Source organism: Lepus europaeus, chromosome 4 (assembly GCF_033115175.1).
Source record: "Lepus europaeus isolate LE1 chromosome 4, mLepTim1.pri, whole genome shotgun sequence".
Lineage (NCBI taxonomy): Eukaryota > Metazoa > Chordata > Mammalia > Lagomorpha > Leporidae > Lepus > Lepus europaeus.
This window is the reverse complement of record NC_084830.1, coordinates 41,467,616-41,493,519: the sequence shown is the minus strand read 5'-3', so window position 1 is coordinate 41,493,519 and position 25,904 is coordinate 41,467,616. Positions and strand designations below refer to the sequence as shown.

At 44.9% G+C, this 25,904-nt stretch overlaps 1 protein-coding gene across 1 annotated transcript in view; it reads left to right on the top strand.

The window, feature by feature from the left end:
• The window catches only part of GRHL2 (grainyhead like transcription factor 2), a 107,092-nt gene that overhangs the window by 50,678 nt on the left and 30,510 nt on the right, over positions 1-25,904 (top strand). The window contains exons 8-10 of the mRNA XM_062189484.1: positions 12,853-13,011; positions 22,517-22,604; positions 23,014-23,153. Coding sequence (XP_062045468.1) covers positions 12,853-13,011; positions 22,517-22,604; positions 23,014-23,153 — 387 coding nt within the window. The remainder of the gene's footprint in view (positions 1-12,852; positions 13,012-22,516; positions 22,605-23,013; positions 23,154-25,904) is intronic.

Below are 25,904 nucleotides of genomic sequence, written 5' to 3'. Positions count from 1 at the left end.
CTTTGATGGCCCGTTCTTTCCGCTGGAATCTCACTCATAGAGATCTTTCATTTAGGTCTTTTTTTTTTGCCACAGTGTCTTAGCTTTCCACGAGTGGACTTAATCTTTGCAAGAGTTTTTAAAAATACCAGAAATCACTTGGATCCAAATAGGCATACCTGCCAATAAGATGAGTAGTATCATTTTTGGGTTAAAAATGATGACTTTTTTGCACGTGGTACCATCAAGCAGCTTTGCAGCAGGTGGTATCAGCAGAGTCACTATAGATAATCTCTGAGTCACGGCAGCTCGTTTCCGGAAACTGTCTGTTATCTTAAAGGATAGCTTTTCATTGGTTGTGTAAGTTGCAATGTGTTTATTCAAATTTATAAAAAGCAGCCTGGTCCAGTCTTTGGTTGTTTTACAACACATGATGAGGCTGATTAATTTTTTCCAGGGCACACTTTTTTTTCTTTTTTTTGTTGTGGATTTCACACTGTATTTCTCTCACTTAGCACCTAAGAGGCAAGGAAAGGACATGAAACTCTAGTCATTTAGTTTGATTTAATTATAATAGAACCAACATTTGGCCAGGGAAGGTGCTAAACTGTTAGTTACAGTGGGGTTTGGAGATGATTTCCAGATCCGCAGGGTGTCAGGTGCAGCCTGTTTCTGGCAGAACGGCCACAGGTTCTTCCCCTGGGGACTGGTGGTGCTGGTTGTGCACGGTGACAGCAGCGCACGTGGTCTCCAACAGGACCTGCATCAACTTTCAGGCTCTGTGCATCTGGGAGCCCATGCGGTATGCACAGTGTCCCTGTCGTGAAGGTGGGTAGGGTTCTTAGTGGCCACAATCCTAGCCCACCCAACTCTGCTACACAAGTCATCGATTTGCTGGCCAGTAATCCTGGAGAGAGGAATTCCCGTGCGAGACCCTGTTGAGCTGTTGAGGACCCGCGAGCTCAGGTTCCTGGCAGCCGGCTCTGCCTGTCCCTAGCCATGACATCACCCCCAGGACAGGGGGTGCAGCTCACCCTCATGACAGGCTGTCCTTTTCTTCCCAGATTTCTGAAAAGATTCTTGAAACCAGGTCCCCTCGTTTCTGTCCAGGGCTGTTTTCATAAACGATTACAGATTGAGGAGTTTTCTTTCCTTGAACATTGGGGTTTTTATTTTTTATTTTATTTCTTTTAAAATCTAGTTATTTGAAAGAGTTACAGAGAGAAAGGGAGAGATAGAGAGAGGTCCTTCGTCCACTGGTTCACTCTCCAGATGGCCACAACAGCCAGGGCTGGACTAGACCAAAGCCAGGAGCCTCCCACCATGGGTGCAGGGCCCCAAGCACTTGCACCACCTTCTCCTACTTTTGCACGTGCATTAGCAGGGAGCTGGACCGGAAGTGGAGCAACCGGGACTCAAAGAGGCACCCCTATAGGATGCCGGGGTCACAGATGGCGGCGGCTTTTCCCACTACACCACAACACCAGCCACAAGCATTGGTGTTTAATTGCTCTGCATCCAAATCTTTTGGGATGATCTTGATTTAGTGAAAATGTATCTTTCCCATGTTCACCATACTAAAATAAGCAAAGTGTCAAGTCCACCACCAGCCTATCTCCCATCTCTGACTTCTAGAAAAATTTCTGCTACTGGGAGAATATGGGACTATCTCTAGGTCACTCTGCTGCTGCTGTGTGCAGCCCAGTGCCTCTGCTGGCAGAAACAGAGTGGTCACCTCCCTAGTGCTGTCTGCCCGGCTCCTCCTCCCTCTTCGTTGAGATGCAGGAAGCAATAGCCTTTAGGGAGAGGTTTATCTGATCTGATCAATGAGCTGTTCCTGGGCTTTGGGGAGGAACTTCCAGACAGGAAGCTGTTGCAACTTTAGACAGTGTCAGACACATACAGGGTACGTGTCGAGCTCTAGTAATGATTTTCTGGGTGAGATTGGAAGTGAGCAGGGCTGAGGCATGGATAAGAGAAATCATGGATGATATTCCTGCGAGGTGTAGATTCTGATGCCACTAAGACCTTTTGACAAAGCAGGCATCGCATGATTAGGCAAATGGAAAAGGTGATTTTGAACGCAGGTGTCTCTGAATTCAGAGCTGTGCTGTTAACTATCTCAAAGAGGGAAATCAGAAATCTCTCTTCAGGGCAAAGCTTGCTGTATTTTTTTCTTCTGCAGGAAATCTGTAGGGAGCCACATAGTTTGGTCTAAAAAGAAAGAAGACAAATGGTCGCGCTCCTGTCATTGAGCAAAGCAGTTCAATCAGGCCACCCTGCTTTTGCCACCTGCCCTGTCCTCACATCACAGCCTCCCCACGTGCCCAGCAAGGATGGCCTCCTGGCCCAACCTGTCCAGCACACAGAGCGCTTCCTGGTCATGTCTTTTGTTGCCCTGGTGTGTTACTGTTCATGTCATACCCATCGTTGGCCAGGACAGCCATGAGAGAGAGAACTAATCGAGATTCTTTTCCATTGTCAACTCTGAGTGTGTGTGAGTGTGTGTGTGTGTTGATTAACCTGACACACTAATGGTCCTTTGTGTAATTATTACCGTAACTGAAGCTGAACGTTCACGCTAACATTTTGCCTCTCTGACATAGCTCAGTGGTTTTTCTTCATTCCTTTACTTGTTTCTTCGCCATCTCCCCCATCTCTTTCTAGTTCTTTTCCTTTGTATCCTGAATTTCTTTTCTTGACTCTTCTACATTGTTTCTGTACACCTTTTATTGCTTTTTTCCAGTATGGATAGTGGAGACTATTTCTTACTCTTTTGGCAAAGCCATTCAAGAAGCACAGCTTTAATAAAAAAAAAAACAAAGCAGGCATGAGGATTGTTATCCCAGAAGATGAAGTTTGCTGAAGGCACATGGGGTTGACTTCTTTCCGTGTGCCACTCAGGAAATCCAGCAAATGAATACCATACTTACCGAGCGGGAAAACTGCAAGTCAATACTTACCCACAAGCCACTATTTACTTTGCAAATAGAGTCCTTTAACTCAGAGTCCTTTTGGATACTTTAAATGAATTGTATTTATAAAAGAGCTTTAGGTATAATTTTTGAAACTAGGAAAATAAAAGGTGGTCAGAGGGAGGGGCAGGCCTGTTGATATTTCCCCCGGGCTTCTTTTCCTTAAGAGTTTTTACATTAATTATCACCTTGTATCTGATTTGTTTGTTTGATACCAAGAAAGTACCATCTCAAAACCGAGACCCAACATGAGGGATGGAAACAGAGCTTCGCTTAGATGTCAGCTGGCTTGAGAAGGAAACATAAGTGAGAGACGAGGGTCTTGGAGATCTCATCAGTACTTGCAAGCCCATCGCTGAGGAAGCAAGTGGAGTTGATGTAGTGACCCTGCACTGCACTGCAGCTGCCGTGGACGTAGGGTGCATTGGATGCAGCCCGGGTTGCAATGACTGTGTGCTGACTTCTGCAGACTTGCTTCGTACTATGAGATGGAACAAGAATTGTCATATGGGTTGACTTCCTTTTTCCGTGTGAAATCCAGGTCTCTTCCTTTCTGAGTGTACAGGTCGACCCTTCCTCTTCCCTGTTTTTTTGCTCAAGGTGCAGCTACTGGCCAACAAGCCAAGAATATCTTTTGCTCCATCAGCTAGTACTGCACAGGAAAGCAGCCTCTCTGTCCCATTATCTCAATTTATGGCTTCAAAGACAGGGCGGTGGACTACAAGGCTTTCACCGTAACCTAAGGAAAGGTAGCAAGTCGGAGAAAATGTAGGGTTTCTAATCTTAGACATTGTAAGTTATCCCATCTTCATGGGTAAAAATTAAGGTCATGTTCATGGAAAGATTGGTACTGAATCTTGGTGAATTTGTTAAGCTGTCCCAAACTTGCAATTTTCCTCCCTCCCTCCTTTTCTCTTTCTCACTCCCAATATTCCTTTTTGGTCTAACATATGTATCAGCTTTTGCTGGACCTGTGCTGTGCGCCAGGGCACAGTGCTTAGAAAAGTAAAGGTTGGTACTCTTGATGAATCCTGCCTTTCAATGGATGCTCCTGAATGGAAAGAGCTTTCTCTTCACCGGACTCTAGCCGGACACCTGGGGAGAAGGGGAGATGGGTAAATAATCAATGCCTGGGTGGAAAGGGACACCAAAGGACTTCCTGGAGGGGACCCCTCTGCAGAGTGACGTGGGGGTTCATGGTCCCAACTCCTACCACTCTGATGCCTTGGGTTGGAGACTTCTGCTTATAAGAGAGGGTCCTCTGGAGTCAATAGGTCCTCCAATTAAGAAAAAGTTATTTATATCCAATGCCCAAATTGGGGATGATTTTAAAACAGGCCATCTTATGGTATCCTCAGAGTAAAGATAGGGTTGTGGGAGGCTCCTGTGAGGGGTCTTGAAAGATTGGGTTATGCACTGCAAGGCAGGGCAAATGGCATTTTTATGTGTTTGCTGGGGTGGGGTGCGGGTGAAGGAAGCTTTAAAAGGGAAAGGTAAACATTTGCTGGAGTCTTTGTTATTGAACTTAAACAAAGCCATGCCTTTGTTCCAGTTTTATAAGGTAATGGATGGCAGGAAAAACTATAAAACTGGAGTTAATTCATATATAAAAGGAATAATCTTTGGAAGGCATCTCCCTGAAGTCATCAGCAGCTTGATCTTTTGCTAGAATGTGGAGTATCCATGGTTTCTAGCACGAGTTCTGCTTAGGGCTCTGTAACATGTATGAATTGTTGTATTGTGCAGAGAATGAGATTAGACTTGGGTTTCATAAAATGACCTTGTGTGCATGTGTGCACAATGACTAATATTTGTTCAGTGATTACTGTACACCAGGCACTCTGCCCAGCACTTTATATACATTATGCAATATTCATATTTTTGATGGATAGCATTTTTCATTTAATTAATGAGGAATTTGAGGACCAGAGGGGTTAGCTAGCTTATCTAGGTTGCAAGCTAACGCATATCACAGGTGGAATTCTAATCTAAGCCTGTTTGGGTCTGAAGTACGTACTTTTCCCACTGTGCCTATTTTGGGGAAGATTTTGCAGTGATGTCTCCTCCTTTGTCTCTGACAAGGGGATAGTCACTCCTTAGAAGCAGCGTGTCCACTGCACATCACGCACTGCGTCAGGCAGAATCCCTTGCTCTCGGAGAACACTTGGACTAGGTGGGGAACAGTGACAGAAATATAAATGTTGTAATATGAGGTAGAGAGTGACAATAACTCTAACAGAAATAAAGTGTTGTGAGAGAGAAATCATTCCATTTTATCATTTTATTTCCTTTATATTCAAAGACTTCAAATGAGAAGTTGAAAGAATAATAATTTTTTTTTTTTAATTTTGACAGATGATAGAGTTAGACAGTGAGAGAGAGAGAGAAAGGTCTTCCTTCTGTTGGTTCACCCCCCAAATGGCTACCATGGCCATAGCTACACTGATCCAAAGCCAGGAGCCAGGTGCTTCCTGCTGGTCTCCCATGCAGTTGCAGGGGCCCAAGGACTTGGGCCATCCTCCATTGCCTTCCTGGGCCATAGCAGAGAGCTGGACTGGAAGAAGAGCAACCGGGGACTAGAACCCGGTGCCCATATGGGATGCTGGCGCCGCAGGTGGAGGATTAACCAAGTGAGCCACGGCGCTGGCCCCAAAAGAATAATAAAATTAACATCACCCAGCTCTCACCTAGATCAGACTCATTAATATTTTGCCTTACTTGCTTTGTCCCCTTTCTGACTCTTTCTCTGTGCCCCACACCTACTGCACACCCACTCCTACCCCAACACAGCCTGCACTGTTTGTAGGGAGAGCCCCTCTCCAGGAGGTCTGGGAAGCGTGACGGAAGAAGTGGTGTGTGAGCTGTTTCTTCAACAGCAGGTGGAATGTAGAGACGAGGAATTTGGAAAGAAGAGCGTGCCAGGTGGGAGAATGGGCATCCAAAGAAGCAGAGGCTGGAGTGCAGAGGACAAGTGGGAAATTAGAGCACTCCCGCGACAACTTGGTACAGTTTGTAAAGAGGAGACCATCACAGCCATGAGATAGAATACAATGGTGGAGAGAATGGGAAGGTGGGGAGAAGAGGATCAAGGACAGGACTGGAAAACCTCTCCATTCGGGAGTGTAGAGGGAGAAGAACCGGAGAAGGCAGGGGTGGTGCATAAGGGGAATACCAAAGAGTAAGGGGGAAGGAGAAGGAGTGGAGAGAGATGGCCAGTGAGGTCAAGTGCGTTAGCCAGTGGTTTTCAAAGTGTGCTCCTCAACCAGCAGGATCCGCTTCAACTTGGCCAATTGGTAGAGATGCAAGGACTGGACTTCTGAGCTTAGACCTCCTGGATTGGAAGGTGTGGGGGAGAGTGACCCTGCAATATACATTTGAAGAAGGCCTCTGGTGACTATGCTGTGCATTTTATTTGCAGAAGCAATTTCGCAGTAGCTTGAGTGCAGGAATTCATATGGGCACATGTGTGTGAGAACCCTGTAGAGCAGCACCCATTGCATCATTACGGGAAGACCGGAAACTGCCTAATGTTGAAGAAATTGTCATTCCCTAATTTGTGCCTTTTTAAAGAGATAACTGTCTTTGGATTTTATTGTTAGGTGAAAAAGCAAGATGCAGAACTAAGTGTGTGCTGTGCTACTATTTGTGTAAAACAGAAAACAATGTACATTTGCATACAGCATATTTCTAGAAGGAAACTTGGTTGGCTGGGGGACAAGAAAGAGGGACAATATTCACAGTTTGTTCTTTAGTACCTTTTAAATGTTGTACCATTTTCAGGTATTACAAACTCACAGCGTGATTTAAGGATTAAACAGGAACTTGGGAGCAGGCACTTGGACTAGTTGTTAAAATCCCGGTTGGAACGACCCCTTCCCATATTGCAGTGTCTGGCTTGGTTCCAGATTCCAACTCTGAAAATGTGCACCCTGGGAGACAGCAGGTGATGGCCCAAGTAGTTGGGTGCTTGTCACCCCGTGGGGGACCTGGAGTGAGTCCCCAGCTTCTGGTTTGGACCTGGCCCAACCTGGATCACTGTCAACATCTGGGGAGTGAGCCAGAAGATGAGTGCTCTTTGTCTCCATATCTCTCTGTATCTCTCTGCCACTGAAATAAATAAGAATAAATAAGTCAACATGAATAGAAAAGATTTAAAATAGCCACACGTGATCCAAGAGTCAAGTGGGCGAATCTTTTACTCTGTGCTCAGATGTTTCTTCTGACTGGGAGTCCATGAGTTCACGGAGCAGCCAATCTATTGGTAGCAGCATGGAAAGGCTCCCTTCAGGTACCTTTCTCTGAAGGGAGGAGAGAACTTCCACTTTGATTATGTATAAAAAATGTCAGAGTTTGTGGACTCAAGAGACTTCCATAGCCTTGGCAGCTCATGACAAGAGCCTCAGGTGACTACTGACGTCATAAATGAGAGTGTATATTGTTAAATCAACAACAGGAATCACTGCACTCCCCATGTAGGATCTCTGTCCTTAATGTGTTGTACTATGAGAATTAATGGTAAAAGTAGTCTTCAAACAGTACTTTATAATTTGTGTGTCTGTGTGGGTGCAAACTGTTGAAATCTTTACTTAGTATATACTAATTTGATCTTCTGTATATGAAGATAATTAAAAATGAATCTTAATGAAGAATGGGATTGGAGAAGGAGCAGGAGGTGGGATGGTTTAGGGGCGAGAGGGCAGGTATGGGGGAAAGAACCGCTATAATACAAAAGTTGTACTTATAAAATTTATATTTATTAAATAAAAGCTTTCTATTAAAAAAAAATAATTTTTAAAAAGGCTCCCTTCTCCTGATTTGCTCTTTCGCAAGCTCTGTCCAAGCTGACCATATTTTATGTTTCATAAAAGTGTTGTGTAACTGGCAGTGTCAGCAAACCTCAGGGGTCCTGAGATCCTCAACAAAATATAAGCTCCCCAAGGGCAAGTAGTGTGTCTTGTCTGTGTCCCTACTTCCTAGCGTGTCACCTGGCGCAGAGGGGAGACGCCTGCCAACTGTTAGGTGAAATACTGCACGGAAGACATAGATGAATGCGCAAGACTGAGATTTTACATTTAACGTTGTCCACTTCTAGTCTCCTCATCTGTCACAATTTGATAATCCATCGGCCATCACAGTCCTATCAAAATAGAAGGAAAGATTGAAATGTAAGAAAACTGTCTGTAAATTCTGTAATAAATCTAAGAACCAAAAAAAAGATTAACTAGCAAAGGCACCTTTATGTGTGTGCACATTGATTGTGAAAAGGGAATGTGGGCCAGTGGTAAATGGCCATTTCTTAATGTGTACCTTGTCCCTGTCTTTGGAGGCCAATGCACGTGCAGTTTCTTGGAAGGGAGCTCTTTAGAATCCAGATCAGTAGGAAATGAGTAACTGTCTTAGTCTTCAATCAGAAAGATCTTCAAAGCTGAGAATGGGATGGCTTAAACTGAGAAAAACACGTTACTTCAAATCATGGATGTTAGGATGTTTAAAATCCCACATTGCTTTCTAAATAAAAGGCAGACTCATTTACTTTAATGGGAAATGTTTGGAAAAATCTTGGTCATTAATAATTGAATTATTGTAACAATTATAAAGCTCATGGATTTGTATTTATTTTGATAGATGTTACTACACAGCAGCGCACCACTGAGAGGTGTTGTAACCTTGGCAAAGCCACTTGTGTGTGTAGGAGCCACAGAATGGGAATTGTCATTCATATGTAATGGATGATTTTATTAAGAAATGTCAAGTATCAGGAGACTGCTTCTGTTTCTGGGAAAGGTACATTTAGAAACCATCTTCCTATCGGAATCAGTCTTGGAACCAGGGACATATTTTTGCTGTATTTATTATCTGCCTGAATACACTTGATTTAATGAATTGTTTCTTAAAAAAAAAAAAGGTAAATTATGTACTGTTAGAACTATAGGAAAGCAAGCAACTGAGAATTTGAAAATGTTATATGGACACACATCACATTCATAGCTCTTAGATAAAATGATAGGTAATTGTGTATGGCACTTTAATGCCCTTTACCCCATCAGGGCCCCTGATGAAGTTCAAAAGGACTTTCTGTGCTTGACATTGGCTGAACATTCGGTGGGGAAAGTCGGACCTTTTCCTTGGGCCTCCCTGATAGCTATTTACATACAAGTCCTTTGTAGATAAAGTTGAAGTAAGTTGCTCTCACGTTTGCCTGCCGTGCGTGGAGCTGGGACATGGTTGGGTTCGCAGGATAAAACAAAGTTATGCTTATCAGTTCCCCAGCCAAGTTCTAGTTCACGTCCTTCCATGCCTTTCCAACCCCTCCTCCCTAACTTCAGTTAAAATTCAACCATCTGGGTTTTGAGTACAGCACCAGGAGACTCTGAGTGATACGCCATCCCCTGAAGCTCTGCTTTCTACCGGGTCAGGAAGCAGTGCCAGCCCTCTTCTAAAATCCCTGCCTGTTAGGCTAAGAGTGGGAGCTGCCCACACAATGAGGCACAGAAGCCAGCTTCTCCTGTTGTTTACCTTTTATAGATCAGGATATCTTGAATCAAAGAGAACCAGTTGGACCATCTTCTAAGGACCTTTCTATGTTCAGAGAACCTAGTCTAAGTGTCTACAGGTATGGTTTAGTGTGCGCTGGTTCCTTTGTCCATCAAAGAGCATCTCTATTGATATTTAGAGTTCCTCCAAATGGGGATTAGTCTATTTGTTGTAGTGTGTTGCCTGTAAGCACCTGCCAGTGGATTTCTTTCCTGCAGAGGCCTTTGTGGATATTCCCAGTCCATCCCTCCAGCTCTCAGAGCTGAGACTTGGAGCTGATAAGGCCACAGTTCATTGTGCTCCTTGCCTACCTGGAAGTAACGTGCAGTGAAATCAGGGCACCAGCGTGAAACCTGATATCTTAGGGAATATTCTTCAGAACACTTCCGGCTTCTGCAGTACTAGGCGGGCTTCGTGAAGGAGTGGGGAAAAAAAACCAGTCTGGGTGGATGAAAGCCACCAACAGCGAGATTTCTGTAGGAAATGTATGGTCCAAATTATAGACAACTGCATAGCTCAGCAGAGTAATCATTTGTTTGGTTTGCTGATGTCATAAACCCCATTGCCGGTAATAATGATGATGAAAGAAGCCAAATGCTCCTAGAAAATATACTTTTTTTCTTTTTACCTACAAATCAGTATTTGGTGAAGCTGTTGTAATCCTTCCAGCACCGCCAGAGTGTCTCTTTCCCATCTCATTTAGGACTAACGTGACTTCAGGACCCATAGCTGCTGCATCTGTGTAGGTCTTAGCACAATTTATAGGCACTTCATGAGTATTGGCTGTATGCATGAATGTTATTCAACACTTCTCCATCAACTGGGCCTCTCTAGGAGCAAACAGCTTCTTCTATCTGTGTGATCGTGGTGGGCAAAACACTTATCCTGGAAGCACACAGAAGACTCGTGCCTGGCGTATTCTTTATTTACTCGTCTTCATCACTCCGTTCTCTGGAGCCGCCTGATATTTGCATCTTTATTTTGCTCTCTCTCTCTCTTTTTTTTTTAACCATTGCTCTGTATTTGTGAAGCCCCTGCCCTGAGCCCAGCATTTGCATGGATTTGTATTTCATTCATACGCTCTGGGCTCAGGGGTCCGTTTTGTGTTTCAAGACCTCTGTACACACCTCTTTTCCACAACCATGACGACGCTCTGTTGGTCATTGCTTGGTCGCTCATCTGTCCTCCCTGTGGACTGTCAGCTTCATGAGGTGGGAGTTGGGTTTTCTCTCCCATCTCTAGGGTCTAATGTTGTGTTTGACCCATTGTAGGCGTGTGTGGGTGCTCACGGACTGTCATGAGCGAGCACGCGAGTTGAAGGAATGGTGAATGAGATGAACATAGCCATAGTTCATCCTCCCAAGGTGCTTGCTCTCAGATGGTGCTGGGACGGTGAGGGCACCAGGTTGCTGTCGTTAGCAGGCCACTAAGACCAGTCAGTGGGCCTCGGGGGCTACTGATGTGTCTCCTCACTAAAGCAGTTCTCACTGCCAAGTGAGACGATCAAAAGTAAAATAAAAAGGAGGTGTAGAGAGCACTAGAAATGAGATGTCTGGGTGTGTAAGTGACTATAGGCATAGGGCTTGAAAGGAATAATTAAACCAGACCTGGATGTTAACATCAAAAATTAGACCTTTAGAAGGCGGCTCGTGCCTCCTGCAGGGTTAGAGCGTGTGCTATTGCTGCAACACCAGGGACTTCAGGTCCAGGCACTGGAGGCCAACGAAAAGCTCAGAGGCCCAAATAAAACCAGGGTTACCTGGGACATCTGATGACATGGTTTTCAGAATACATAATTCTACAGTTTTAAAGCCATGAGTCATTTAAATGTTTATGTTAAATAAAAGTAATACAGGCCATATCAAATGAAAATAGTACTAAAAGAATAATATAGTTCTGGTTCTCCTTAGAGGTCACCTCCTTTTTTTACTGATACTTTTTTTTTTTCATGTTCATATTATTCCAAAGTAGAGACCACCTGATAATTGTCAATGTAGCTACCACAGACATCTGGATGCTATAATTCTACATCAATTTCATAGTAAATCTACTTTAAATGCCACCACTTTGTAAAATGATGGTAAATTTAACTCATTTGCACTCCCTTCTCTATTCTCACCAATATTTTATAATAAATTATTATTTCCGGGGCTGGCACTGTGACACAGCAGGTTAAGCTGCCATTTGCAATACTGGCATCCCATATGGGTACCAGTTCGAGTCCCAGCTGCTCCACTTTTGATCCAGCTCCCTGCTAATGGCCTGGGAAAGTGAAGATGGCCCAAGTTCTCAGGTCCCCATACCTACATGGGAGATCTGGAAGAAGCTTCTTGATCCTGGCTTCAGCCAAGCCCAACCCTGGCCATTGTGGGCATCTGGGGAGTGAACCAGCTGATGGAAGATGTTTCTCTCTCTCTCTCTCTCTAATTCTCACTTAAAAATATATAAAATCTTTTTAAAAAATTATTTCTAGTTCTTTTCTAGGTTGATGTTATAATGTGTGATATTTTACTTGAATTTTCACTTTTTTGGGTATGTGTAGCTTTGTATTTCTTGAAGCCTCTTCTGTAAGGTGAGGAGATTGGTGTCTTCACTGTGCTCAATACCCCCTGTTTCACATCTGTCCTAGGCCAGCTGCTCTTTGCTTTCTCACTAATGTGAGAATATATTAGTGTTGACATTCTGTCTTGGATTTTAGAGATGAGTTAAAGGGAAATTGAAGAATTAATGGATTTGCATAAGGTCTTTTAATTATTTAGTAGGACTAAAATTTGGGACTTTTGACTTCCACTCTAATGGGCTTCCTGTAGATAATCTCATTGCTTCATTCATCAAATATGTCTTGATTGCCCATTCTCCGGTACTATCCTAGGCCTATAATTCAAAAATAACAAGTTTTTTTGAATTGCATATTTCATGGTAATGTAAGAAAAATAGTTATGTAAAGGCACAACTAAATTTCAGTACAATGATATGCAAAAGAAGACATTGTTATTTTTTAATCCCACAAGTCTGAGGTTAGAACAACTGGTAGAACTACTAAAAGTTATAACTTTATTATGTTGGGGAATCTGATTTATGCCTGTATAAAAACAATTAAGTCAGACTTTGCTGATAAACTTTCAGAAAAGAAATTTAAAGGGTGTGCTTCAAGGTCAAATAATAAAAGCAATATTTCTAATTTTAAATTATATATATGATGCTTTATGCGCTGACCAGATTTTTATGTGGAGGTATTAACATATTCTTGTTATCCTTAGAGATTTGTTTAGAATTTTCACTTCAGATCTAAAGCTTATACGTTTTTTTGTAGATTCTTTTTATGGTGACTTGTGAACTTCCCGTTTGTTTCTCTCTCCGTCAGATTTTCATCACCGTGAACTGCCTGAGTACAGACTTCTCCTCCCAAAAAGGAGTGAAGGGACTTCCTCTGATGATCCAGATCGACACCTACAGCTATAATAATCGTAGCAACAAGCCCATTCACAGAGCCTATTGCCAGATCAAGGTCTTCTGTGACAAAGTGAGTAAGGATGAGAGCCGGTCATGCAGGCGTTCCTCTAACTAGATCCTACTCTCCATGGTGTCAGTCACTTCTCCATCGCAGTGGGAGTGCTAACCTTATTCTCAATTCCTAGTAGATGTCTAAGGGGTCACTATCAGTCAATTGAATTCTATTTTATGTATTCTTTAGTCAATCATTTTTGCCATTAACATAAGTGTCTGATGGACTTATCCCTGTGTCTTAGTCTGCTTGACTGCTATACCAAAATACTACCTTAAAACGTCAGCAGTGTGTTCCTCATGCTTCCAGGTGCTGGCCAGTGCAGTTCCTGCTGACGGCTCTCTTCCTGGGTAGTGGGTGGCCATCTTTCTGTGTCCTCACAGGAAGAAGAGAGGGAGGAAGAGCGTGCACCTGTGTGTCTCTCTTTATGAGGGCACTAATCCATCATGAGAACCCAATCTTCATGACCTCATGTAAACCAAATACCTCCCAAACACCCCACTTCCAAATATCACTACTTTGTGAGGTTAGGGCTTCAGCACATTTTCAAGAAATGCAAATACCCTGTACCTTACATGCTCTGATGTGGTTTGGTTTGATTAGATAGCTGAAATAGCAGATTAGTAATTTTACTGGGGATAGATTGGATCCCAGAAAAAAATCAGTGTAACCTTTATTATTTTATGGGTTTGATGGCACCTCATCTGGAACTTTTTGGAATGGAAATTGTACCTTAAATAATTCCATGAGTTACATGCACCTACTGAACACACACTTTGACTCTCCCTGAACCCTATGTTAAGGAAACCTTGCAGTTAGACTGACTGATTTGAAAGACAAAGAAGGATTAGTAGGGAGAGAGACAGAGATATCAATCTTCCATCCACTGGTCCACTCCCTAAAAGGCCACGACAGCCAGTTCTAGAACAGGCCAAAGACAGGATCCATGAACTTCATCCTGGTCTCCCACATGGGTGGCTGGGGCCCAGGTCTTTGGGTCTTCTGCTGCTGCTCACGTTAGCAGGAAGCTGAATTCCAAGCAGGGCAGCTGGAGCTTAAACCTGCACCACAATAACAACCCAAAACAGAGCGGTTAGATTAGCAAAGCTTAAAATCCCTTCAGCAGGTGATAAGAGACCTTCACAAATCCGAATAGGATTTGCCATGGCCTGTGTGATAGTAGCATCTGTCAGGGAAGATAATAGGATTACCTAGTGATCGCCAAAGAACAGGAAACCTACAAATTTGCCCAATGTACTCACTGGAAAGTTCCAGAAGTGGGGTCTCTGAGGACGGCACGTGAGCCTGGGGTGGGATACAGATTTTGTAGACTCCGGTTTGCTGGTGAATACAAGGGGGTTGGGTATTGAAGTGTTGGGGCACCAGGACAAGACCCTGCTCTAAAAAAACAAATTATGTAGAATCCAGTTGAGTTAGAAAAGAATGGTGAGAAGGAAAGAGAAGTTCAAAATAAAAATGAAGATGGAAGGAGATACAGAGAAGGCTGAGTGCAGAAAATAGGAGGCTCTCTTTCTATCACCTGTGAGCCCGTCAGCAGAGGGAGGAAGGGACCCTGAAACTGCTACCATGCATTTCACTTGAAAATGACCAACAGTACTGGACGAGGCTGGGGCCCATACCATGTTTCGTGAAAAATGAGACCACCGTAAGACTCCTTCCCTGTGTCCAATGAATGCATGTCACAGACATGCCCACAAAACAGGTGAGAACTCCACCCTAATGTTTCAGAACACACAGAAGAAAATTAAGAAAATCATGGGAGTTATAAAAAGCATAAATCAAAATCTGGAAAAAAAAAAACCAAAACGAGATGTTTAGAGAACAGAATGATTTGAAAACAGATATACGGGGTTGATGCTGTGGCATAGCAGGTAAAGCTGCTGCCTGCAGTGCCGGCATCTCATAAGGGTGCCAGTTCGAGTCCCAGCTGCTCCACTTCTGATCCAGCTCTCTGCTATGGCCTGGGAAAACAGTGGAAGATGGCCCAAGTTCTTGGACTCCTGCACCTGTGTGGGAACCTGGAAGAGGCTCCTGGCTCCCGGGTTCGGATAGGTGCAGCTCCTGCTCTTGTGGCCATTTGTGGAGTGAACCAGTAGATGGAAGACCTCTCTCTCTCTCTGCCTCTGCCTCTCTGTAACTCTTTCAAGTGAATAAATAAATCTTAAAAAAAGAAAGAGAAAAAAAAAACAGATGTAATAGAACTCAGGAAAATATTTAGAAATAAAAGATAAGGCTGGCGCCGCGGCTCACTAGGCTAATCCTCTGCCTGCGGCGCCGGCACACCAGGTTCTAGTCCCGGGTTGGGGCGCCGGATTCTGTCCCGGTTGCTCCTCTTCCAGTCCAGCTCTCTGCTGTGGCCTGGGAGTGCAGTGGAGGATGGCCCAAGTGCTTGGGCCCTGCACCCACATGGGAGACCAGAAGTACCTGGCTCCTGGCTTCGGATCAGCATAGTGCGCCAGCCGCAGCGGCCACTGGGGGATGAACCAACGGAAAAGGAAGACCTTTCTCTCTCTCTCTCACTGTCCACTCTGCCTGTCAAAAAAATAAATAAATAAAAGATGAACATATTTCAGAAGTAAAGCCTACACTAGAAGCAATGTAAGAATGTATAAACATGGATAAGATGTATAGATAATGTCTTAATAAAATTAAAGTTGGAAAATGACAAAATTTTAAAAATCAGAAGAAATGGAGAGAAATGTGAGAGTAAATAACAAATATGGAGGACAGGTAACAAAGCGCCAATATACATAACATAGGGATATCTGAGCAAAAAAGAAGTCAGTGGAATAGAGCAGGTGCCGTAAATGATGAACCAGGAGACTTGAAACAGAAAGGATATAGACTGAATGGTCTGCCACACACCCGGCTAAACTGACACAGGATACGTAGTGCCAAATAGTTTTTAAAAGTTCTTTGAGTATCTAAGTTAAAAAAAAAATGTCAGTTATAAGAAAGTTTTTGTCAAACTTTTCAACAGCAACAGCTTGTCAGAAGATAATGCTTAACGTCATCAAGTAAAGCAAATGTGAGCAATGATTTATTCCCAGCAGATTAACTTTTGAGTATAAAGACTGCAGGCTGGGGCCGGTGCTGTGGCGCAGCGTGTTAAAGCCCTGACCTGAAGCGCTGGCATCCCATATGGGTGCCGGTTCTAGTCCTGGCTGCTCCTCTTTGATCCAGCTCTCTGATGTGGCCTGGGAAAGCAGTGGAAGATGGCCCAAGTGCTTGGGCCCCTGCACCCACATGGGAGACCCAAAGGAGGCTCCTGGCTCCTGGCTTTGGATTGGCCCAGCTCCAGCCGTCGTGGCCATTTGGGGAGTGAACCAGCGGATGGAAGACCTTTCTCTCTGTCTCTCCCTCTCTAACTCTGTCTTTCATATAAATAAAATCTTAAAAAAAAAAAAAAAAAAGACTGCAGGCACAAAAACAAAACCAAGCAACTATCCAAAGAAAACAAACATCCAGAGAATCTTCCTTCTGAAGTAATCTGGTAGAGAATAAACTTCAGCCAACCTGCACGACTGTAAAGGCACAGTTAAGACTGATGGTGAGCAGTAAGTGTGGATTAATATTGACCTCTGGGTCTGATTCTAGATGAATGGGCGTTGCAGTATGACAGGGCGTCCTGACAATGTCGACACAGTACAATTGTTTAAAAGAGAGAGTATATATAAAAAATAGAAGGTGATTAATGGCTTAATGGTGTTAAGTGTAAGCAGAGTGTTACTGCTTCAGACTAGGTGTTGAGGAGAGAGAGAGAGAGAGAGAGAGAGAGAACAGGCAATAGCTGACTCAGCATCGCTGACTCAGCATCTCCAGGCACTGTCGGCTCTATGCAAGGTCCACAGTGCCACCAGAGGTGTGAATGCTCCGGTTTAGCAATGATGGGACATAGGGAGAAATGAGCTCCTTTGAACAGAGAGCAGTGACCAGGAGAAGAGAGAAGGAAAGCACTTACCTGGCGCCGTGCAGGGTGCAGGACGTGCAGCGTGGCAGTGCGTATCCCTAACATCTCAGCAGCCCTGCTGGCTGTGAGCATTTCAGTGCGTGCTGGTTACCTGACCATCAGAGCAGCTGCCAAGGGGCAGCCTGCTGTCTCCAGTTAAGTCAGGGTGCACGGTGGGCCAGAGGACATGAGTGACTCCCAAAGTCACACAGTGAGAATGTCCCTGCTCATTGACTTAATAGCTTCATATGTAAAATGTCAGAGTGACAGCTGATAATTCAAAACCTCAACAAAGAGCCAAGGTGGCCTTTAAAAGCAAAGGCAAGCCATCAGTTTATGTCTTTAATTCACAATTAAACACCAAGGAACCATTTGCAAATGATGCACAAAAGTACAAATGGGAGAGCATTGAGCTAATTTTTAATTCCCCTTATTCCAGATGTTCCAATGATGGTAGCAGAAACCTGCACAAATCTCCCTCTTAGAAGAAAGAAGTAGGGGCAAGAAGAAAGACAGGGAAAGCTCGTTTGGAGGGATTAGATAATCAATTCATCTTAATTTTGGTAGTTGAATTGAAAATAGGAAAGAGATGGCTTAAAGGATACTCATATAATTATTTTATCCCAGTGTTGATGGAGTAAGTGCTATTGTTGTTCACCTGTGTCTTAGGCTGAGAGGGATTGTAAGCAGCTAAGGTCAATTACATGATTGATTGTATCTTTTATTTGAAAATAGTTTTTATAAATTTTCATTCACAGATATGTTAACCTCTAAAAGGGAAAGCTTGAGGGGTGGAAAGGATTGGGTAGGTTCCTCCATAGTGCTTGGTTTCTGAACCTGTGCTAAGAATATTATCTGCAGCGAGGAAAGTAATGGTGGGAAGACCACGTGTTGTTATGGCATATTTGTAGATCTGAATAAAACCCAGGAAGAATCATGCTCTTTGGTGGCATTTAAAGAACAGTCAGATAAATCCCAGTACTAAACAGAAGAAGGAGGTCAGAGAGTGTTGGGTAAGTGATTGACGTTTACTCCAAGGAGGTAGTGCCGTAAAGAGTTTCTAGTGGGTAGTTAGACCATGTATGTTGATGTGAAAGTTTGGGTTGGAGAGGAAGTCGGGAAATTCATAAAGAGGAGCTCTCGGGGCCCTGCAGTGGCTTAACTGTCACGTGCTGTCAGCTCCAGGAAGCTCTGAGCAAGACCTTGTGCTGCACTTGGTCATTTCTGCAGTTCTAATTTTAAAACCCAGGGAAAACTCACTTCTGGTGGATTAAAAGGAGAAATAGAAGTTTGATTTTTCAAATAGGTATGTAAATGCAAATATTTAATTTGAATTATCCTCTGAAGCTAAAAAGCAAAGAGCTGTGCCGTTTTAAAATTGTAAGCTTCCTAGTCAAAGTGCAGAACCTTACGCAGGTGGAATTCTGTCCTGTTTGTAGTTTGCCAGCTTTCTGATTTCTGATTAACATCCCTGCAGATGAAGATAAAGGCCTTCCCTAACTTTTTTTTCATTATTATAAGGCTTCCATTGATATATGGATGTTTATATATTTTAAAAGCTCAAGATCTGTCTATAAATCTACCTTTACAGATACCTATGTATAATGCCTTAACATCTATATTTAATTTTTTCCTCAAAAACCCATTTTTATTGCTGGAAATAATAACTATATTATATGAAAACTGTGAAATGAAACCACATTCTTGTTTTCTGGAGGGGAGGAGTTTTATTAATTTCAGAGGCAGAGTTTGTGGATAAAAAGAAAGATCTTCCACCCGCTGATTCACTCCCCAAATGGCCACAATGGCTGGAGCTGGACCAACCTGAAGTTAGGAGCCAGGAGCTTCTTCCAGGTCTCCCACATGGGTACAGGAACCCAAGCACTTGGCCCATCTTCAACTGCATTCCCAGGCCATAGCAGAGAGCTGGACCAAAAGAGGAGCAGCTGGGACTAGAACTGGTGTCCATACGGGATGCTGGCGCCGCAGGTGGAGGCTTAGCCCACTATGCCACAGCAGCGGCCCCTGAAGGCACATTCTTAAAATAAGTTACATGTTAAGAAGCAGGCCAGCGCTGTGGCTCAACAGGCTAATCCTCCGCCTTGCGGCGCCGGCACACCGGGTTCTAGTCCCGGTCGGGGCGCCGGATTCTGTCCCGGTTGCCCCTCTTCCAGGCCAGCTCTCTGCTATGGCCCGGGAGTGCAGTGGAGGATGGCCCAAGTGCTTGGATCCTGCACCCCATGGGAGACCAGGAAAAGCACCTGGCTCCTGGCTTGGGATCAGCACGGTGCGCCAGCCACAGCGCGCCAGCCGCGGTGGCCATTGGAGGGTGAACCAACTGCAAAGGAAGACCTTTCTCTCTGTGTCTCTCTCTCACTGTCCATTCTGCCTGTCAAAAAATAAATAAATAAAAATAAATTATTAAAAAGAAGCAAAGGCAGCCATCACCTCTCAAGGGTTGGTAAAAGTATTCACAGAACACTCGGGAGTTTTTCAGATGCATTTTTCAAATTTAATCCTGCATCATAAACATGTAAGTAGAGGAAATTATTTTCACATGATACATTTGGTCTCTGCTGCAAACCACGGTCTTTTGTACTTTTTTAAAATTAAAAAATCGATTTATATTTTCGAAAGAGGGAGAGAGAAACAAGAGCTCCCACCCACTGATTCACTCCCCAGATGGCCACAAGGGCCTGGTCCCGGTTTGGAGCTGGGAGCTGCGACTCAATCCAGATCTCCCACGTGGGTGGCAGGGACCCAACTACTTGAGTCATTGCTCTCACCTCCCAGAATCTACATCAACAGAAAACTGGAATGAGGAGTGGAGAGGGGACTCGGAGCCAGGCGCTCTGGTATGGGATGCAGGCGTCCTACCCGTGTGTTCACCGCTAGGTGAGTGCCTGTCTCTGCTCTTAAGTGAAGGTTGAATGGGTGTTTTCTAGAAGCTTCAGGCCACACATAATCATAGGAAGGAATAGAATCCCTAGGGGGTTCATCAAGGGAAGAGTTCTTCCTCTTCATTTCATGTATCAAAGCTCCTATGGCTCATTGTAAAGTACAAGGCTTTATTTTAGAAGTGAGAGCTATGTCTCTCCCAAGCGTGCTTGGTTACTGACATAACTGTTTAGTCCTGTTGAGATCTGGGGAGGAAATTTTTTTATGTAAAAATGGCACTAAGACTATGCTCTATAGAGACCTACTTTATATTTTGTTAATTTGGGTTTGTCATATCATAGAATGCTTATAAAACAGCAGCAGGTGACTTTTTATTTCCTAAAACTGTATATTACAGATATATAAATATTAAAAGACAATCATATCTGATTGTTTCCTCATTCGTACGGCACTAATTCAGAAATACAACTGCTTGACTAACCTTGGGGTGTGTCTTGGGTGAGTTGTAATTTATATATAGGTAGATAATAAAGAGCCACACTCCTATTCATATTAAGTGCTAAATAGCACAGAGCTCCAAACACATAGAAAACACCTTAGGTGGACCCAGCAATGGGCAGTAGTTCCCATTGGGCCCAGTGGTGAAGAAAGAGGTTAGGATGCCTGCATCCCATATACAGGCAGGATTATTCTTGTATTTCTCATCCTTTTGAACAAGCTGATGTCTGTGCAAGTATCACTTCACTTTCTGAAAATATTGCAGGTGACACAGGCCCAAGTGCTGTACAAAATCCTAGTGTATCTTGAAGGAGACTTCCAAAGCAGATCTTGCTTTATCTCCCTCTTATTGTGAATCTACATGATCTCTGAGTGTCGATGGCCACTCAAAACTTCAAAACACTATAAAATGATTACTTCTGTTATTAATTAGTAGAATACTCCCTCTGGTAGTTTTTGATATAAAAAGTACATGTTTACAGCCGGCGCCGTGGCTCAACAGGCTAATCCTCCGCCTTGTGGCGCCGGCACACCAGGTTCTAGTTGGGGCTCCGGATTCTATCCTGGTTGCCCCTCTTCCAGGCCAGCTCTCTGCTATGGCCGGGGAAGGTAGTGGAGGATGGCCCAGGTCTTTGGGCCCTGCACCCGCATGGGAGACCAGGAGAAGCACCTGGCTCCTGGCTTCGGATCGGTGAGATGCGCCGGCCGCAGCGGCCATTGGAGGGTGAACCAATGGCAAAAATGAAGACCTTTCTCTCTCTCTCTCTTGCTATCCACTCTGCCTGTCAAAAAAAAAAAAAAAGTTTACATTATCTGGCTAAAATATTATAGTGTTTAAAAATAAGCATTGAGAAGTTTTGAGAACTCTCCTGGCACAGAGAAAGTGCCCTAAAAATATTCATTATTTACTTTCACTTCTCAAGAATTAGGTGCGAAGCCTTCCCCTTCTCATTGATTTTGGTGACCATCAATCCCCATTCTGTTACCTTGGCCAGACTTGAGAGTCATTTATGAACAATGTAACTCTTGTAGTGTAGTATTGCCAGTGTTTTCACTAATTTGTCCTTTGCCTTTTCATTGATTTTTTGTTTTGGTTTTGTGTACAGAGGATTACATTTTTATGTTGTCTAAGCTCTCTTCACATGGTGATGTGAGGGCTAGAGGTTGCTGGTCACTCTGTTGCTGCCATGGGTAGGAGCTGTCTCTTTGGAACTGCCACTTAGGGAAAGAGCTTAGGCCAGGGGGGTGGGTGTGAATGGAATCTGTCCAGGGTGTTGTGAAACCATGATGCAGGTGAAGCCGCCAGCAGCAAGGGAAAAGAAAATGTTTAGAATGTCTGGATTTGGGGGGTGAGCAGAGGAAAACAAGTTACAAAGCTGGCACAGAGGAAAGAGCAAAGAGAAAAAGATCATCAGGGAATCAGTGCAGGCCGTGAAGGAAAGAGATCAGGCGATAACCAACTGGTTAGACCGGATGGGATTTGGTGATTTGGCAGAGGGACCCAGGAGACACGTCAGATGACAAGGAACGGAGGAGGGAGGAGGCGAACACAGCGCACTTTTTTCTCTTTGGCTGAATGAGCAGCATCTCTAAGAACACGCGGCAGGATGGAGACGAAGACAAACCCCACGCTTGTACGGACAAAGCGATCTCGTACCCCACGTTGGCCTTGCACCTGCCATCATTCCCACCCCTGGCGTGGTATTTTCAAGCTCCGTCCCAACAAGCAAAGGGAACGCTCTGTAAGGAAAGTCACGGTCAACTTCACGGCCGTCTCCCTGCGTAGGAGTGGACTTCACGGGTCGGTGCCTCATCTCGGCACATTTTATAATCGCCGAGTCGTTCGACAGGCGTCACTGTGCTAGGTCTGGTCTTTCTGTGTGCAGTCAAGGCTGGAGTTCTTTAAATGAGCAAGAAAAAGGGAGACAGATCTGGGCTCCCCTGCAGCTCAGAAATGTAGCATAGACTCACGAGCGGTGTTGACCGTTGGGACGGAGGTCCAGCCTGACCGCAGAGATGGCCATGGAGCTGCCTGGTCTCCTCCCCTGCTTTGTTTCTTGTCCCTGTGATGTGTGTTTGTGTGTGTGTGTGAGACGCTATTTTTTGCACGCTCTGATAACTTGCCTGGCATTGACTGTATTTACTTTTCTCTGTCAGGGAGCAGAAAGAAAAATCCGAGACGAAGAGAGAAAGCAGAACAGGAAGAAAGGGAAAGGCCAGGCCTCCCAAACCCAGTGCAACAACTGTGAGTGTCACTGCGGCTGACTCTGCTTTTCCAGGGCTGACTCTAGACAACTCTATTGTGGTGGAACTCCGCATATGCATGGCGTGGCTCGCTCTCCCCTGGTGGGGAGACCGGGATGCTCGATCCTGCGGAAGCAAACAGAATCCCAGGAGCACAGTGCTTCTGTGCAAGGAGGGAGACCAGCATCCTCTTGCAGTTACAGAACCTGGGGCACACAGGGGCGAGAGGCCGGGAGGGGACCTCTTGAGTGGGCTTGATGGGGGTGGGGGAGGGGGGGATTCAAGGGTGATCGCATTTGTGCTCTCTGGAAGCTTCGCAGGGGAATCTCACGAGCTTGAGCTAGCGCGAAGCCTGCAGTTGAGTTCTTAGTCATGCACAACCCTCTCACTGGTTCTGTGATCGTGTGCAGCCTCTGATGGGAAGTTGGTGGCCATACCTTTGCAGAAGAAGAGTGACATCACCTACTTCAAAACCATGCCCGACCTGCACTCACAGCCCGTTCTCTTCATTCCCGACGTGCATTTTGCGAACCTGCAGAGGACCGGACAGGTATGACTTACCTGCCAGCATCCACCTGCCCTTCACCTGCAGGGCTGGGAGGGCCTGAAGACAGAAATGCTGGTCACAAAAGCAAAACCCACTTTCCGTCCTATAGAGGACAAGTCAGAAAATGGATTTTTATAGAAAGGAGTATATCGGGAGAGGAAAGTTACTAAAGGGAAGAAGAGAGTGAGCTGGCGTCGGTGCAGCATGGACCAAGTAACTAAAGAGAAAACAAGAGGGCTCATGACTTAAGAAGCTTCCTTTTGTTAGCCTTGTCCTGTGGGGTTAGACTGATGCAGTAGAGCGCCACCTAACGGTAGTAAATATACTTGCACCCATGAACTCGATAAAGTTGCACAAAACAAATTTTCCCTAGCATTTTAATAATTTCCACTGAATAAGTAAATCATTTTATACCAGAAGAGAATTAAATTTTAGACACATGTCTATTTTAAAAAATTCCTGTCCTCTACATATATCTACAAGTGAAATTAAAGATCTCAAATGAAACTCACGTATATGTTGGTAGCTCAGGCTGATGGGCTAAAATTTTAACATGGAAACTATGTAGGAACCTGAGAAGTAGTCTGGAATATTAAATGCAAAAAAGGGAATTAAAATAGGAAACCATTTTTTTTTCTATACTGTGTTTCCAAATAAAATAACTGAACTTGAAGCAAAAACAAAAAATTGCAACATTTTTACGGGATTATCAGATTTGCCTGATTTTTAAAAATTTTGATGATAGCGTTTCTTTCTATGTGACCCATTAAAATTGTAGGAAAAGAAAAAAAATATCATTTCTCCAGAAGTAGACAGAATTGCCTTTCATCAGGCCAGTTGGGTTTTAGGGAATTTTATAATGCTTTCTTCTCTTTTATACCCAAAGTCCTTTGAGGAAAGGCCTGTTCTGAAAAAAACAGAAGCACACGTCACGCTAACATTTGCCCTCCCTTGTAAATGCACAGACCCTCATTGGACTGACTGTGGTCCAGAAGGAGAAATCCCTATGGACTCCACTTTCTCTGTCTCCCAGTGCTCCCTGCGTTCTTCCGTTAGAAGGAAGAGACGAAGCAGTTACCCTTGCAGAGTGGTGGTGGTGTCGCTGTTGGTGACAGAAATGGTAACAGAACACCCAGCCTTTTTTGTCTTAGTGGAAATGTGCGCTAAGTTAGCATTTCCATCTTGCTGCTTGTTCGCTTGATAGGGAACAAGGAGAGAGAGGGAAAGAATTCTGCAGCTGATCAAGAAAGGAGCACCAGCACCCATTAGTTGATTTTTAATTCCCAAGAACGTGGCAGTGGCTTGTGTGGCTCTGCCCCGTGATTCGGTGGTGTGAGGCGTTCCCGCCATCTGGGTGGAGGAAGGACTTTACTGCCACCCGTCTGCCTTCAGCTGCGTGTCAACGTTGACAATGCCACCTAGTCTCTGGGCAGGATTTCTTTGAAATACACCAAGCTGGAAAAGTCGCAGGGGAAAAGTCACCTGGCTGGGCTGCTCTTGGCTGTCCCCTGCCACCCGGTCCTGAGCTGGGCTGAGAGGGAAAGTGCAGCCTTTATGGCTTGTTGGTTTTGTAGCTGCAAAGCAGCCCAACGGAGACAGTGCTGGGCCACCCGGGAGTGAAGTCTGCTGTCTCTCTGCCCCTCTGGCAGAGCCTCCGGCTTCCCCTGTGCTCAGAGAGTCAGGGAGGGAGCCTGCCCAGGCTCCAGGCAAAGAGAAAAAAAGGACACGCTCAGCTGTGGCCTAGAACAATCTGTGAGTACCATGCTGCTTACCCTGCTCAGTGCGGGGAGGGAGCTGAAAGGCAAAGCTTAAAGCAAGCAGGGGCCCCTAAATGTTGCTTTTCTTGGAAGAGCTAGATGCCTATGACACCCATCGCGAGAGGCAGTACCCTGGCCTTGTCACTGAGGCTAAGCAGGGGTTGGCGCCTGTGGCATGCAGCCGGTGGGTCAGCAGACAGTAGCCAGAGGGAAGCAGTGGTGTGCAGCTCCGTGCCCGCGGCGGGTGTGAGCCTTGCTCAGACCAGCCACATCACTGCTGCAGGGCCCGCAGCTGGTGTTGTACCTCGAGCCACGCCAAAGGCACGGCAGCAGTGTTTCCTGCTCACTCAAGGCTGACCACCAGCCCGTATCCCTCTACCAGTTCGCTCACTGATTCACAGTGAAACTCAGGTGATGGAATGAATCCAACATGCAGGTGCAAGGGAGACCTGCAGTCTTACTCCCCTGTGCAAGCCCTGATGCCCGCAGCTGCTTGTGTCTGGAATTCCTTTAAAGGATGGGAGGGGAGGGCGCCTGGAGTGGCTGTGGGGTGCAGAGGCGACATCCTGTCCGCCACAGCGCCCTCTGCAGGCGTCTGCCTTCCTTAACTGCCCCTCCTCTACCTGCTCCAGAGGTCTTCTGGGATCTGGGAGCAACTCTCCTCCTGCCCACAGGAGGTCCTGAGAAGGATCCAGATGCCCAAGCTCCATCCCCAGGAACTCGCCTTTCTACTAAGGTCTCTGGGTATTGTTTTTGGAGCACTCTAAAGTTTGAAAATCATGCTCTGAAAATTTAAGTAGTGCTAAGAGCCCAACAGACAAGAGGGAAGAAACAGTGGGTCACTATGTGAGAGGAGGAGAAGTGACAGGGAAAGGACAGTGCTGAGGCCATGTAGCAGGACAGAAACACTAGAGCCTGTTTCTTTCTAGGGGTCAGCAGCCACTGCAGAGAACTGTCTGTCATAAATACATGAGGCTACCTTTAAGGAAACCAGCAA